Raw genomic sequence first — 16,004 nt, forward strand, 5'->3', positions numbered from 1 at the left:
GGGACTGTAATAGGAGGATTTGGTCCTAGTGTTTGCGTTTATTTTTTGGAACCTCTACCTCTTCTATCTGTCTGTGTTAGTGTTCATTGTGAACCACGTGGTCAATTAATGTATTGTTTTACCGTCTAATGATTGCAACAGCCCCCCATACTTGTAGAATACATGTAGATGTAGAATCCATCCATCCATCTCATACCCACGTATGCGCGGGGATTTATTTTGAAACCGTGTGACCGGATGTGGCCCTTAGTTGTCAGGTGACCGAACAAATCGGTTGGTCAAAGGGACGAAAAGTAGCTAAGCCGAGGACACGTCCCGTTTGTGCTTGCTGCGGGGTGACGGTCACGCTTTCCTTCGGAAGGACATGTCCCAGTAGGACCCTGTGGTGCGTCCGTACCGTCTCCACCGCTGTGTCGTGTTCCGTTAGCCGGGTCGCTAACCCGGAAGCAGCGACATTGTAGGTGCGTTTAGCTTCAGCGCCGCATAGATCGCTTCACGCCTGAAGTCCGGTAATCCGCGCCGCTCACATGTCTCGTTAAAATGTCCGCTAAAGTCTTTCCTTGCGACTTTCTTCCGGTTGTCAGCAGCAGTTCTGCGTCTGACGTTGAATGGACTGGTGTCCATTTTTAAAGTTACCCTCTTGACGTTGATGCACATCTGGATCAAGCGCCACGGTTAATTATTCAGATGCATTGCGAATACAGCAGCTGTTGACGTTTGGACGGGGACGCCCCGTGACTCGTGACCCGGGGACGGTGTCGTGTTCAGTGAGTGTCCGCAGCTGTGACCACTGTTACCGCCTCGTTGTACCGACGTCACCCGCCCCAAGCATCGCGTCCACGGGGAGCATCGCTAATGTCACCGTGTCGTTACGGTCTATTCGTTAGCATGTTAGCATGCTGCTTGTTTAGCACAGGGGATATTTGTGATCAGACGGTTCTGTCACTTGTACAGAAATAGTGCACATAAAAAATGATTTGTATTTAACAACAGTGATGCATTCAAACACTGCGTTTTAAAACGTAAAAATATCAAGTTGGGATCAAGTGGGTATTTTCATTATCTGGGTTATTATTATTCCTTTTTTATCTTTTAAATAGCATCTCTACTGCCAGTCTCAAATCTGTTGATCATCATTTTAATTTGCGTCCCTCTGTGTCTCTTGTCTGTAACGGTCCTGCACACAGACACAGCAGCATCATGTCAGGGAACAACTTGGTTCTGCCCATAGTGCTGTGGGGCCGCACGGCACCCACCCACTGCATCAGCAGCCTGCTGGTGATGGACGACTTCAACACCATCATCACCGGCTGCCACGACGGACAGATCTGCCTCTGGGACATGACCCCTGAGCTGGAGGTACCGATGATGATGATGAGGAGGAGGAGGATAATTAGTAGGGTTGCAAAGGGCCAGAAAGTTTCTGGTAAATTTCTGGAAACTTTCCAAGGGAAGCTAAGCTCGGGAATTTGGGGAATTTTGTCCTTTTTCTGCAAGAGCATGTAACAAGTTTATTTGAATACAAAGTTTATTTGTGTACAGTAGGCTAACGTTGTACAGCAGTGTCCTCAATAAGTACACCATCACCTCCCGTGTTTCCCCTGCCACCAATGGGAGGGGAAACTATCTCTGCGCACGGTGGAGTTCCGTCCCGATGTGCACAAACAGACACGTGCACGCACACGTGAGCCACCAGTGGTTCGCGGTGGTCTTTGTGTTTGTAACGTGTGGTTCTCTGCCCAGATTTGCCCCAGGGCCATGCTGTTCGGCCACACTGCCGCCATCACCTGCCTGTCGAAGGCCAGCGCATGCAGCGACAAGCAGTACATTGTCAGCGCGTCAGAGAGCGGGTAAGTGCATGTTTGTATTCTGGGTAGCAAGGAGTCTTAGTCGAGCAGCCTAAATTAATTGTTTTTAGATACGCTCTGTACGCGAACCCGCTTCCACAATACACACGTCGTCATGTTCCAGATAGTAACCATTTAATAACAGCTGTCTAACTGAAGTGCATTGGTGTTTCCAGAGAGATGTGTTTATGGGACGTTAATGACGGACGCTGTATTGAGTTCACCAAGCTGGCCTGCGCTCACGTCGGCATAGAGGTAAGACCTCCTCGCATGGACCCTGAATTCATGAATAAATCCACCTGTTTTAATGGCGGCTGTTGATGCGATTTTGGTCGTTTGACTCTCTTCCTGCTCCTGTTTCCATCTCTCCTCACCCTTTTGTGGTTTCTCCCTTCTCCTTCTTCGCCCCTCTGCGGTTCTCCAGTTCTATCAGTTCACCGTCGGCACTGAGAAGGAGGGACGTCTACTTTGCAACGGCCACTACCCAGAAATCCTTGTGGTGGACGCCACCAGCCTGGAGGTGCTATACTCGCTGGTGTCCAAGATCTCTCCGGATTGGATCAGCTCCATGAGCATCATCCGATCCCACCGAACACAAGGTGGGAGGCGCTGCTGGAGACGGACGGGAACCCTTTCTCACAGGGTGTTTCCTCCATAATGTGCTTGGTAATGATGTTAAAGGAGAAAGGTCTTGGTTTTCTATGGATATCCACCCACAGTTGATGGTCATCGTAGTCAAATGAAGTGAAAATCTCCTTGTGTGTTTGAATCTGTTCGGGCATATCAACGTTACACTTTAACACACACAGAGATATATTAAATATTATGTGTGAGCCTTTAACTTACACAAATGTCTTGCTTGTTTGGACGTTGCCACTAAACACAAGTACACAACAGTTTTCTTTTGAACGAGAAGCACTAACGTTAGCCAGCTAGCACTGCGTTGGTTGCTTTGTGGCGTTCGCTGTCAGCGTAATGTCGTGAGTTGGTGACACGCTGTTGGGGAGCTGAAGAGAGGCAGCTGACCTACTGATGCTGTCGGCTGTGTGGGACACTAACGTGGCCTCTGTCTCCCTGTAGAGGACACCGTGGTGGCGGTGTCGGTGACGGGTATTCTGAAGGTCTGGATCATCACAGCCGAGGTCAGCCGGATGCAGGTACACGGCCATACAGATGTTTGATCATTCACACCTGCGTGTACCGCCTAAAAAAGGGTTCAATATTATTCAAATACATATATTTAAAATAAATGGCTGATATATCGTTTTAATCATAAATATTGAGCAGCTGAAGCTTAAATTGTGCGTGTGTGTTTCAGGACATGGACCCTGTGTTTGAAGAAGAGTCCAAACCCGTGTACTGCCAAGGCTGTCAGAGCATCTCCTTCTGTAGCTTCACCCAGAGCAGCCTGCTGGTGGTCTGCTCCAAGTACTGGAGGGTAAGAACTCGCAGTACCAATAAGTTACCCTACGCACCAAGTTCTGGACTAGATTATTTCCAGGACTTGGTATTTACTAGATGACTAAAGAACGTCTGTTTCCTCTGTGTGTGTGTGTGTCAGGTATTTGATGCGGGCGACTACTCGTTGCTCTGCTCGGTGTCCAGCGACAACGACCAGGCCTGGACCGGAGGGGAGTTCATCGCCGCCGACAAAGTCATCGTGTGGACCGAAGACGGCTGCAGTTACATCTACAAGCTGCCCGCCAGGTAAGAACCCCTCATTCTGGTCCGAACGCCACAGAAGAAGAAGAGTCCACGTCCACGTGTTACTCTCATGTGTCCGTTCCTCAGCTGCCTGCCTGCTAGTGAACATTTCCGCACTGATGTCGGGAAAACTAAAGAAGGCTCGATCCCGCCGCTGGTCTGCAGCATCGCAGACCGCTCCAACAAACAGGTCGGTCCTCCTCAGTTCACTTTCCAAGTCAATCCCACCTCCTTTTTGTATGTTTTAAATTTCCACTTGGTTAACGCGTGCAACACAATGACAAAACTATGTAGTTTGTCTAAAACCAATAATGTAGCACAACAGCTGGGAGGAAAGAAACAGTGTGCATGTTGACCTTAATTGAACATACTGCGGCCTCCTGGCTGTTTGACCCCCCCAGCTTCCCTGTGGGGAGAAGCAGCGCTGCGTTTACGAGAAGCTCTCACATTGTCAGAGCCTTTTGTGTGGGCAGCTTGCATCTTGGACCTACCATAGAAATCCAGGAATCTGGAACCTTTATTCCTTAATACCTGGAGGGAGGGACATAGAGGGGAGAAGGGGGCCTCCCATCATTCCCTCCCTCTTCAGAAGGACAAACGTTTCTCTGGACGTAGTTATGTGACGGGACTCTGCTCCATCATGTGAAATCAGGTGGTGAATGGCAGCTCAACGTGAGTCTCACCCTCGATGTTCTGCATACTTCTCTCCTGTCGGACCTCCAGTACGTCATGTCCATTCAGAATTTATTGTGTTGTAGATATTTCTGTGTTGTCTGTGAGGTGCCTCCCTGCCAGCGGGTGCGACTTGGCGCTCTGCACCCCGAGCTGCAACACGGCCAGCGGCCTCTAGAGGCACCAGTGAGAACAAGTTCACCTTCTCCGCTGAGCTGCAAAGAGACAATTCAGCAGCTTTTAGTTCCTCTTAATGGACACATCTTCAACAAATCCAGCCCAATATTAGGGTATTAAATGTGCACCATCAATGAGAAGTAAATGTTGGACTGTTTATAAAGGATGGTACCAATGAGGGATTTACAAGCAGCTGTGATCACTGAATGTGAGGTAACCTGAGGGGGTGATGGTGATTGACCGATCGATGTGGTCCTTTGGGTAAGGCCCCTGGTGTCCATTTCATCATTTTGAAATGATTTAGATTTGTTAGAAACATTGCTTGTGCAGCTCAGCCAGGAAGTGATGAGCTGGGATGAGAGAGAACAGCGGGGAACAGACATCGACTCGGTGGCTCAGGATCACACAAACGCCATGAATGAAAACATCATTCCTTTTCCAATGTTAAGTAGCCTTCATATGAAATGGATCAGGAATCCCTGGTACAGACATGGAGGGCCAGGAACGGACCCTGGAGGCCGCCATAATAACACCAGTAATCCAGATGTTTGTAAGTTCGATGGAGATCTTCGCTCTTGCGGTGTTGGAGACGGATCGTAAGCCACTGAGCCGATGACACGTTTGCTCCCTCGTCATTTTCCTTCCTGCCTGATTTAGAGGCTGAGCTCATTCTGGTTCACTTGATTTCATGCTCTTTTCCCGCTAAAAAAACAATCTCCTCTTCCAAAAGCACCATGGCCCTCCTCACCCGTCTTCATACCGATGAAGATGCTTTTAGCTAAAGAGCGAGGACGCTGAGGGCATCTGAGGTGACTCAGATTTTGCACGTTTGTCTGGGAACGTTCATTTTAAAAACACAGAATCCGGTACATTGGGGACGTTTCTGTGTGTTCATCAGTCCCGTCAACCAAAGGGTTTTTGTGTTTGTTTCTTCTGTGTTGTGTCAGAAATAGCGTTTCTATATTGGGCACTTGAGTTGTCACATTCACAACCACAAACCCATAACCAACCATTAGGGATTAGGAATGATTTCCACAAACTACACCTTCCTCCATGGTGTAATACAAGTACATTTCAAATGGTCACTTTCTATCCGTACATTTGAATCCACTGAGGTACTTTCTGAGAAACATTCTATTGTCATCTGAAAGCCTCCTGGCGCCGATGTTTTTCATTCAAAACCCTCCCAGGACGTTCTGTAAAAGTCAACCCCCATCGACGGCAGCTTAATGACAACAAGTACAGGCGATTTTATCCAGAAAGAAGTGAATGACACCGAAGATGCTGTGGCCATATTCTTTTAACTTAACACTCAATAGAAGTCGGAGATGAGCCAGTTCAACCAAACGTGTGTGTGTGTGTGTGTGTGTCACTTTGCATACTCGTGTCTCCAGCGTTCAGGGGAACGCATGGCGGTGTGCACCAGTCACCGTGTCCTCGCTACGTCTTCTAAAGGTTGTAGTTGCCGTGGTGACGACACAAGTCATTCTCATCATCATTCCTACCGTCCGCCCAGCAGAAACAAACGTATTCGTACTGAGAATCGTTGTTTCAGCTCAGTGATCAGTTTTATGTTGGATCGACCCCCTGGTAGAGCCGGGTTCTTCTTTCGGTACCTCGGTTGAGTTTCCGGCCCACCGAGCCGAGGCTCCGTTAGTCTGGTGAAGTCTTCTGTCCCCACGTGTACCCGACGCACAGACTCGCATGGCAACGGCATACCTCCCGTTCTACATCCACCAAAGCATCTCTAAAGACACGTGTGCCTGTTTTCCTCCCTTCACAAGACCAGAAGTTCCATCCATTTCAAGTGGGTGACGCCCATAATCGCGTCGATTCACCTATTGGATTAACATCTCCTGTAGTACGATTGTACTGTATCACACACGCTAACATGAGAGGGTGAACGTGGTACAATCAGCCAAACCTGAATGAGTACAGCACGCTGAGATGTTTCAGAGGGTTAAAATACTACAAACGTGACGTCCGACCTGCTGGTGTTTAGGGTTCAGTGCATGCGAGCAAGTGAGTCACATGACCACTGTTTGTACCGGTAGCTTCAACACCACCGTCTCCATCAGTCCTTCACCTCAGTGCCTAACACGCGTCTCTAGAAGGGTCCCATGTCCTCCGCCGCGTGGTCTTTCCCTGCAGTTTGCTGCTCGTTGTCCACAAGAAGCAACCAAAGCCGACGCCTCTGCTGCACGTCGTGCGGCTAAAAACCGCCGCCGCGCGAAGCCCCAGCAAACTATTCTGTGCTGGCGCTCGTCTCTGGGAGGTGCGAGGATGTTGACGTGTCCTCCTGTCCCGCAGCTGCTCATCTGTCCTCCGGTGACCCGGTTCTTCTTCGGCCGACGGGAGCCCTTCCACAAGCTGCTGATCCAGGGAGACTCGGCGGGCAGGCTGTCCCTGTGGGGCATCCGCGACACGGCGCCTCTGCAGCCGCTGGCCCGCGCCGCAGGTGATCATCCATTTGAACACGGAAGGACCGGAGCCATGTGGTGCTGCCGGGTTCATACCATTCTCTCTCCTTATCGTTACATAGTTGATGAAATGAACTTTAAATCTCGAATCTATGAATCCATCTGACTATTCAGGTGAGCTTTAGTTCTTGCGTTGGTAGAATCACCGGCTGAGGGGCCTCTGCTGGCGGAATGTGTCATGGTGCTTTTCCTGCACGGCCGTTAGACACGCGTTCCACTATTGACACATTAAACCTCACTGTTAATACATGTACATCCTTTTTTCCCCCGAGAAATCGTTGATGTGATAAGCAACCCAGATGTCGGTGTTTCTGTCGACCGCCTCGTAGTCACGTACCCTTTTTGTGTTAAGTGGACGCTCGCCGCTCTCGTGTCTCCGTCTCGCTGCAGACCTGCAGGTGTCGTCCTCCGTCAGTCTGCAGGAAGCGTTCGACAAGTTGGCCCCCGTGTCCGCAGGGATCATCGACCAGCTGAGCGCCCTGCCTGGAAAAGAGGGACCCATCAAGGTGCGAGCCCACGCGACGGAGCACTTGTTTAGAATTCTTGGCCCAAATGCAATATTTGAATGATGCATTTTTAAATGTCATCTGTTAAATAAAGTGAAAAAGGGTTAATAGAAGGGTTATCATGCCTCAGACGCTGATTTAAATATGTTTTTTGAATTCTGACCGTGTCCGTCTGGTCCCTCAGGTGACGGCCAGCGTTTACATCCCCTCTCAGGGGCGCCTGGTGTGCGGGAGAGAGGACGGCAGCATCATCCTGGTTCCCGCCACTCAGACCGCCATCGTCCAGCTGCTGCAGGGCGAGCACATGCTGCGCAGAGGTGAGCGAGGAGAACCGGTGCCAGGAAGCAGGAGGAAATACAATGCAAATACAACGCCTGTATGCAGGAAAATGGATCAGGGATGTGGAGCATTTTAACAGCTATAAATGAACTAGAAGCAGAAAAGGCAGTGAAGGCAGCAGTGTATGTGTATATATATTATATTACATCACATGTCATGTAGCTGACGCTTTATCCAACGCGACAATAAGAACATTTCAACCACAAGGAAACAAACTCAGAAGAACAAGAAACAAAAGGACTGATTTACAACCTGCTGTAGATTATAAGTACAGTTTAAGTGCTACAGTTAGTGTTTATATTTATATTATTATCTCTATCTATACATTAGCCCACTTGCCTGTGCCTCCCTCCCTCCCTCCCTCCTGCAGGCTGGCCGCCTCATCGGACCCTGCGGGGTCACCGGAACAAGGTGACGTGCGTCCTGTACCCGCACCAGATCTCCCCGCGCTACGACCAGCGCTCGCTGGTGTCCGGGGGGGTGGACTTCTCCGTCATCGTCTGGGACATTTTCACCGGGGAGATGAAGCACATCTTCTGCGTCCACGGGGGAGAGATCACCCAACTCATTGTCCCGCCCGAGAACTGCAGCGTAAGACCCCGGTTTCCCTTTGTGTGTGCGTGTGTGTGTGCGTGTGATGCACTGTGGCGTTGATGACGTTGCGTTGTTGTGGTCAAAGGTTGACGCACATTCGACCAAATGAAAACATGCTGTTACTCTTAATGAGCCATGCTTTCAATTAGTCATTGTGAAGCATCACGTCAGCCTGATTCCTGAGCATCGGGGGTTTGGGTCTCAGCAGTGGTCCCTCACAGCCGAAACATCAGGCTTGACTAAAACCATGATGCAGACGCACCTTCAGTGTGGCGACAGACCACCAGATGCCTGAGCAGTGTCGATGGTGTTCCCCTGCAGACCCGCGTGCAGCACTGCGTCTGCTCGGTGGCCAGCGACCACTCGGTCGGGCTGCTCAGCCTCAGGGAGAGGAAGTGCATCATGCTGGCGTCGCGACACCTCTTCCCCATCCAGGTCATCAAGTGGCGACCGGCGGACGACTACCTGGTGGTGGGCTGCTCCGACGGCTCCGTCTACGTCTGGCAGATGGACACAGGTGAGCGGCTCTTCCTCTGCGGCTCCTCCTCTTCATCGGGGGGGGGCAATCGGACCAGAAGCCATCGACGTCGGCACTTCTTTCCAATCCTGCAACTCTGCTCCTCAAAAAGCAGCTTCAGTACCAGTTCTGAGCTCTTGTAGTCTTTAAGGGGTCTGTCAGGTTTATTACCAACGGTCCCAGTTGAGGACCAAACCAGCCCAGGTAGCGTTTTATTAAAGTGGCACAAGGCTGGTAACGATGATGTATTTATTTGAGCCAGAGTTGCCCACAGAGGCTAATTTCCTCTGCTGTCCCCGGCCAGATGTTTTTAAAGCAGCTAAAAATAAAAAACATTCAAAATCTCGAAAGGAAATTGAAATTCATAGACAATCGGACACAACGTATACACAAAACAATACACAGGGTCCGACGACAGACCAGAGCAGAATGAGAACTATGCAAACTGAGCAATGCTGTCATCTAGCGGCGCGTCCTGTTCCCCTCAACGAGCTGAAATGATACAGAGAAAAATAAAATTCTCAATGTGATCAAAGCACTCGGTGCATCCATTAAAAACTGACTATATACAATTGATACTTTGACTGTAAGAGTCTTTTCACCCGCAACGTGGCTGTGGATCTGTGTTTTGTCCGTGTCCACTGTTGACTGCGAGCTAGCCGGACTAGCGGTGTCCCCCTGTCTCCGGCCTCTCGTGCTAAGCTAGTGGTGTGTGCGTTAGTTTGTGTGCGGGGACCTAAATGAGCTGTAGTGCCGGCTGTGAGATGAAGGTGGGTGTATGTGTACTGTGTAATGTACCACTTCTTCTCCCACTCAATACCAGAGCCGAGCTCCGTCCGCTAATGACGTCTCCAAGCCGCTGTCTTTGTCTCTGTGAAGCCGGGTAATTACTGCTGTCTGGGGCCTGAATCATATTCAAGAGGCCGTAGATGACGGCGGGCGTCGATACGCACGGGGTGAGACCGAGGGACAGCGCAAGGACAAGAGGGGAGAGATTGATGGACGCAGGCACGAGGAGGGCGTTGGGTTCACACTCCAACATGCGACATCACCGCTAAACATGGCGTTCCTTTAGGTAACGGCCTGTGACTCGGCCACGAGAGAATCATCCCGGTCCAGCACTGATGTCTGGTGAGGGGGTCTCTGTATCGTCAACGACCAACACAGACGTGTGTTGGAGGTGGTTTGGTGTCTGGTAGTTCTCATCCGTGGTCTGTGTGGCGCCTGCAGCAGACGTTCGTCCACGGGGAGAAACGGACACGGTGATCTCTGATCTCTTTCCTGAAGCCCGTTGGTGGTAGTTTGTGAATGCAAATGTAGTGTCTCAGTACTGGAATGATTTCCAAATGGTTCCCTCTGCAGTTCCAGGAGTTTGGTCATTAAAAGTCTACAGAGCTGGACGACAAAAAGGGACAGTACCAAATTAGCAAATGGAATTTGATTGACTTCAGTTTCCCGGCATCGCTTGGTGCCATTTGTTTAAAGGCACGTTGGAGATTGGCTGCTTCTACAAGATCAGTCATTAAGTGTCTTTTTTGCTTCTAATTTACGCTATTTCAGCTGTGCAGTGAATCCAAATGGTTCATCCTCTGAGAACCGGCTGTGTGATCAATATGTCGACATTTCTTGTGTCAAAGTTGGAAATATTTTCTGAATGAGGCACCAGTCAAAGGTTCAGGGGGTCACCCTGAACGCGTAAGGATTCCTCCTCCTGGGAGCAGGAGCATCGCGGGTAAACAACCAGTTTACTCGCTGGTAGCTTTTGGGCGACTTTGAGGTTTGTCGACCTGCTCCGTGTTTTCAGGCGCCTTGGACCGCTGCGTGATGGGCATAACGGCGGTGGAGATCCTGAACGCCTGCGACGAATTGGCGCCGGCCACCGTGGACGCCCTGAGCCACTCGGCCGTTAACCTGAAGCAGGCGATGACGCGCCGCAGCCTGGCAGCGCTGAAGAACATGGCCCAGCACAAGCTGCAGACGCTCGCCACCAACCTGCTGGCTGCGGACAACGCCGACAAGGTACCGGCGCGGGGGGGGCGTGGCTTAGCATGTTGAGTAACCTCAGCTCTTGGACCTGTGCACCCGTTTAAACCGTTTAAAAGGAAAATAAAGACAGGGGTCTCAGGCTGCACCCGATTTGAGTTTGAGACCTCTGATGTAAGATGTATTCCCACAACGAGGAAAGAATCCACCAAACACAAATTTCCCATTTCTACCATGGTCTACGAAAATACATATCCAGCGAAAATGGGCTGAAAAAGGGTTGAAAGCCGCTTGTTACCACTGTGCGAACACAAGGTAACAAGACAAGTCCCTGTGGCTACGGTTCGGTCAACAATGGCACCTGAAGCTCCTCCAACAGCTGCAGAGCGAGGAGAGAACTCGCCAGCAGGAGGCGCCACTGCTCCTCCAGCTGTCTGACAGAAGGTCTGACATGTTGTTTGTGTGTTCATGGACAGTAGTTTGAGTTACCTGACTAACTGCCCCCCAATAACGTGACTTATTCCTCTCACCCCGTCCTCTGGACTGATGGCTCCCAGCTGACAGGGCTGTATGTCACATTTTCTTTCAACCCAAAAGGTTTTGCATTGGTCAGGAGGTACTGGAACACACATTTCACTGGGGATACATCTGGGGTCAAAGGTTGAGGACCACAGTACAAGATGTTCTAAAGTGTATCAATATTGAACAAGTCTCGAGTGCAAATGGCACCAAGGTCCTTCAGGGCAGCAGCGCTTCTACAGATATGTTCTCACACACACACACACACACACACACACACGCAAAGTGGCTCGTCTGCTCGAGCAGATAGCTGGTTAAAGTCACAGACCAATTAAAACTCTTGCAGACAAACCAAAGGTCAACGTGTGTGTGTGTGAGCGAGACCACTGGTGTCTTGTTAAATGTCATAATGGTAGAAATCAGAGTCTCCAGGGAGCAGCTTTCGTGGCTTCAGTCTCAGGACTTCTTAGTGTGTCTGTGCGAGTTGCTCTAAAAGCCGTTGTCGACGTCACATTTGGTGTGTGGTCAAAACAGAATGCAAGTCAGCGTTCCTACGATTTCCCAATTCAAACCACTGGTTGTGTGCGTCGGCTCCTCGGAGGTTCATCCGTCAGTCTCTGATGATCTGATCTGGCCTGATGGAGTAAGCCCCGCCCACCTGGGCCTCCCAGCACAGAGAAAAAAACAAACGCCATCAATTATTTAGTGTGGGAGCAGCGTTTAGTTCAGCCGCTCGTACGGTTTGACTTTTACAGTCCGACTCTGAATCCATTTAGCTGAGCATCCCGTCTCCTCCACCTCCTCCTCCACCTCCACCTCCATTCCACCAGATAACCTTTGTCTGGCGTTTCTTCCCCCTCCTGTGTCTGTTTTCATCCCTCAGTTTTTCCTGCAATGACGGCTCATGATCACTGCTCCTCAGAAAAGGGCAACACACAACATCTGCTGCCCCCGCAACCTCCACCCCCCCATCAGAAAGCCACCCCTGTCTTTTCTGTCATTTCCCTCTCATATCTACTCAAACGATGAGGCCGAGCCGGCCTCTGTTCCCGCTGTGCTCCCCCACTGCCAGTAATGACCCTGAAATGTCAGACTATCAAGTCCAAACACTCAGAGAGTGTGTGTGTGTGTGTGTGTGTGTGTGTGTGTGTGTGAGACACCACTACCCTAACTGGGGTGTGTGTGTGTTTGTTGGTGGCGTTTGCCAGAAGGACCCTGCAGGACAATGACCTGTGGGTCTACTGCCCACGAGATAAAGGTCTCTGTGTAATACGGTTATTTTTTAAACCGACCAGTACACCAGTACGCCTTTAGATGGCAGTGTTCCTCCACCGAAATAACACACACAACGCACACACTCACACACAACGCACACACTCACACAGAACGCACACACTCTGAACATGGGGGGAAAAGTCCTAATATTCAAACACCCGTGTTAACGGAGGTGTTCATAGCTAAAATGTCAGCAGGCTTTCACTATCACCCATTTCCTGTGTGTGTGTCTCTGGCTCAGCCTCCTAACTACTGTTCACTCTGTCTCTCACAGTCCAGTGGCAGAAGTTGCAGACTTTGCACATGTAGTACCAATACACACATTGAGGTTGGATCTGTGGGAAACGCTGTACTCGTACTAACAACATGGAAGATTTGCAGCCTCTTAAATTCCAAGTTGCGTTTGAACAAATGGTGGTTCTGTAATTCTACACTGGGAGTGTTGTGCTGTCAATCAGTCAATCGATTGATTTATGAAAGCAGCTTCTATTCGATTTCCTTTTCTGTGTCATCATTACCTGTGTGATTGTTGGTTGAATGTCAACCATAAAAACATTACATACTGCAAAATATTCAGTGATAAACAACACGACTGCAGCGCGAACAGAAAGCTACACCAGCGAGGGGATGTTTATACGAGCTCAATCTAAAGCAGGCGATCCTGATGTGCATATGATCGTGTCATCAGATCTATTTCATACTGGTATTTTGTCAACGTGGTGACTAAAGTGTGTATCCATCTAAAGACTGACTAAACGCAGAAGCAAACCCCTGGAAACCAAATGCATCGCCGCCCTTTTCCTCTTCCCTTAATCACTCCTCCCTCCAGCAGGATCGCCGCGGTCTCACCGTCTCGGGTCGTGACCACATAAACAGACAGCGCTGCTCTGCATACCGGCCCCCGTGCAGGCGTCGGCGCTAATGCGATTGAAATGGAGCAGTGCGAGTACTGCCGGCGCTTCAGGCTAACGGGTCGAGGGCCGTCTGGCTGACGCTCTTTGTTCAAAGGGATGACTGATTGAACTGATTGTTGTCTGAAGAGATACTGGATAACTGATGCCCCACAGGTTTGTCTTGGAAGAGGAAACCAAACCTGCAAAAGTAGAGGAACATTCAGCTTCCATTCATCAAAGTAGGCAGCAGTTTGCTAACATCTGAGCTGCGAAAACGTTGGTAGATGTTGGTACACAGCAGGTCCGCGTTGGTTCCAGTATGCTTCACTGCCCCCATGTGGCCACAAAATCAATTCATTATGATAAAGAAAGTCAAATACTTTCACCAATTTTAGCCATGAAGGCCAGTATGCTGGTCATGGTCTCCATCCACTAGTAGGAGTATCGTGAGGAGATGCGTGTATGAAGACATGCACATGTGGACTGTGAGCATTCGTTGTACCAGCTCTACTTATTTGTCCCTTCAGCATTAGCAGCTTCCCCAGTTATCCTGTTATTTAAAAGCTGCGATTGTGAAGCTGACAATATGCCTGCTTCAGTTGAGCTTCTCTAGTTTGGGGGGAGGAGGGAGGCGGGTACGTCATGGGCGCGACGTCACCGCGTCCTGCTTGAGGACAGATCGGGGCGCTTTGGCACAACTACAGAAAAGGTCAGTCTGTATTGTGATCCAGTACAACTCGGGTGCACTGTTAATGGAAATGTGAGTCAATGCGACGTGGTTTTTACTTAAAATGCTATTAGAATGATTAGAAAGACGCTTTACAGATTGACCACCTTATGGTGTGTCCAGACATAATGCACACATGACCGACGGACCGTTGCTCCCCCAACGTACACCTTTGGCAAAAAACTGTCTGCGTTGGACACTTTTCACAATTTAATTTTTTGAAATGATCTCCTTCTCAGGGCAACCTGCCAAAATACTCCCACAATGCCCTGGTGGTCCAGGCGATGAAGACCAACCTGACGGACCCCGACATGCACGTGCTGTTCTTCGACGTGGAGGCGGTAATCATTCAGCTGCTGACAGAGGAAGCCCAGAGACCGAATCCCATGCTGGTGTCTCCAGAGACGCTGCAGAAGAGCCAGGCCGGCGCTGACAAGGGGGGGTCTTTCCTGGCCAACAAGATCTTTAAGCAGGTCAATAAGCACGAGCGGGGATTTAAGGGGATAAATATGTCGGCCCTGAACAAGCAAAGTCGGCATGTTTTAGTGTCTTCATATTTTTAGAGTTTTATTCATCTTGTGCTGCTCTTCTATTAACGAGCACGTGTCCTGTCCAAACCAGGTGAAGGAGACGATGAAGGAGACCATCAAGGAGCATCTGTTGGACGAAGACGAGGAGGAGGAAGAGGAGATGAGGAGGCGGGAGGAGAAGTCCAAGTCCCTGAGTCTGCTGGAGTACAACCTGACGATGGACACGGCCAAACTCTTCATGTCCTGTCTGCACGCCTGGGGTCTCAACGAACAGCTGGACGGCATCTGTCTGGAGCGACTGGGCATGCTCCGACCGCACTGCCCCATCTCCTTCGGCCTGATCTCCAGAGGAGGTCACATGTCCCTCATGCTGCCCACCTTCAAGGTACTCATGCGTCTGGTGTCACCTGGGCTCACGGTACTCTGTTCAGGAGTTTGCAATTCTCTTGTAGATGTAATCGTTGTTTATTTTTTTTACCAACTATTTTCTTTCATGTAATCAGTATAGTAACTAATACTGATATAAATAATTACTGTTCTAAATGCCAGTAGGTTTTTACTTCCAAACTAATGAATAAAATAAAAGCCATGGTTCATACATTCATATGCAATGTTATATTCCATCACTGGACGTGGTCATTGTGAGGCTTTGGTTTGTGGACTACTGTTTTTTAGAGTTTGTGTTTGGCATATTTGGCCGTTGCCATCTTGTTTTTTGGGATCCAGAGGGTGGATCACGGGAGGCGCACGTCTTTGGGAGGTCCGGTACTGACGCTATAGCAATTGCAAAGTTATTAGCTAATGCTAGTGCTACATAGCTAGCTCTTTCATTGATGTTAACCAGGATGGGGCGGTATGGCCAAAAATCCATATCACAGTATTTAACAAGATTCTGACGGTGTCCCGTGTGTGACGGTATTGTAAAGACAATAATTCATTGACCCCAAAATGGACGCCGGGTACCCGAACAGCTGTTCCCCGCTAGCAACTGACCGGCTTGTTAGCTAGTAAGCGTGTTAGCTAGTTAGCTTGTTGTGGCTGCTAGTGTTGCCTTCAGAGGCTCGACAGACTTTGCAATAAATGGTTTTCTGATCTCACGTAACTAAGTCAGATTTTCCAAAACCAAAACCCTCCAAACAGACTGAGCTCCTCTGTTGGGCACAAGTTGTGTTGGTGCATCTCTGGTCTCTCCTTGTTCCTCTTGTGTTGCTCTTTTCTGTTATAAAGTTATAACCACGACT

The 16,004-nt window shown here is 49.6% G+C and overlaps 1 protein-coding gene across 8 annotated transcripts in view; it reads left to right on the plus strand.

The window, feature by feature from the left end:
• Nucleotides 1-233: 233 nt before the first annotated feature.
• Nucleotides 234-16,004, plus strand: part of wdr7 (WD repeat domain 7) — an 85,486-nt gene continuing 69,715 nt past the window's right edge. For 2 of the 8 annotated variants that reach the window (XM_078088402.1, XM_078088406.1), the window contains exons 1-17: nt 457-509; nt 1,188-1,359; nt 1,744-1,850; nt 2,024-2,102; nt 2,272-2,446; nt 2,928-3,004; nt 3,166-3,285; nt 3,409-3,554; nt 3,639-3,741; nt 6,711-6,858; nt 7,271-7,386; nt 7,571-7,703; nt 8,096-8,316; nt 8,641-8,836; nt 10,641-10,855; nt 14,473-14,706; nt 14,855-15,148. In XM_078088402.1, coding sequence (XP_077944528.1) covers nt 1,201-1,359; nt 1,744-1,850; nt 2,024-2,102; nt 2,272-2,446; nt 2,928-3,004; nt 3,166-3,285; nt 3,409-3,554; nt 3,639-3,741; nt 6,711-6,858; nt 7,271-7,386; nt 7,571-7,703; nt 8,096-8,316; nt 8,641-8,836; nt 10,641-10,855; nt 14,473-14,706; nt 14,855-15,148 — 2,523 coding nt within the window. In that variant the 5' untranslated portion in view covers nt 457-509; nt 1,188-1,200. Of the gene's footprint in view, nt 768-1,187; nt 1,360-1,743; nt 1,851-2,023; nt 2,103-2,271; nt 2,447-2,927; nt 3,005-3,165; nt 3,286-3,408; nt 3,555-3,638; nt 3,742-6,710; nt 6,859-7,270; nt 7,387-7,570; nt 7,704-8,095; nt 8,317-8,640; nt 8,837-10,640; nt 10,856-14,472; nt 14,707-14,854; nt 15,149-16,004 lie in introns of all 8 variants that reach the window. The other 6 variants (XM_040197210.2, XM_040197205.2, XM_078088405.1 and 3 more) reach the window with 6 other exon arrangements.

Source organism: Gasterosteus aculeatus, chromosome 14, assembly GCF_964276395.1.
Source record: "Gasterosteus aculeatus chromosome 14, fGasAcu3.hap1.1, whole genome shotgun sequence".
Lineage (NCBI taxonomy): Eukaryota > Metazoa > Chordata > Actinopteri > Perciformes > Gasterosteidae > Gasterosteus > Gasterosteus aculeatus.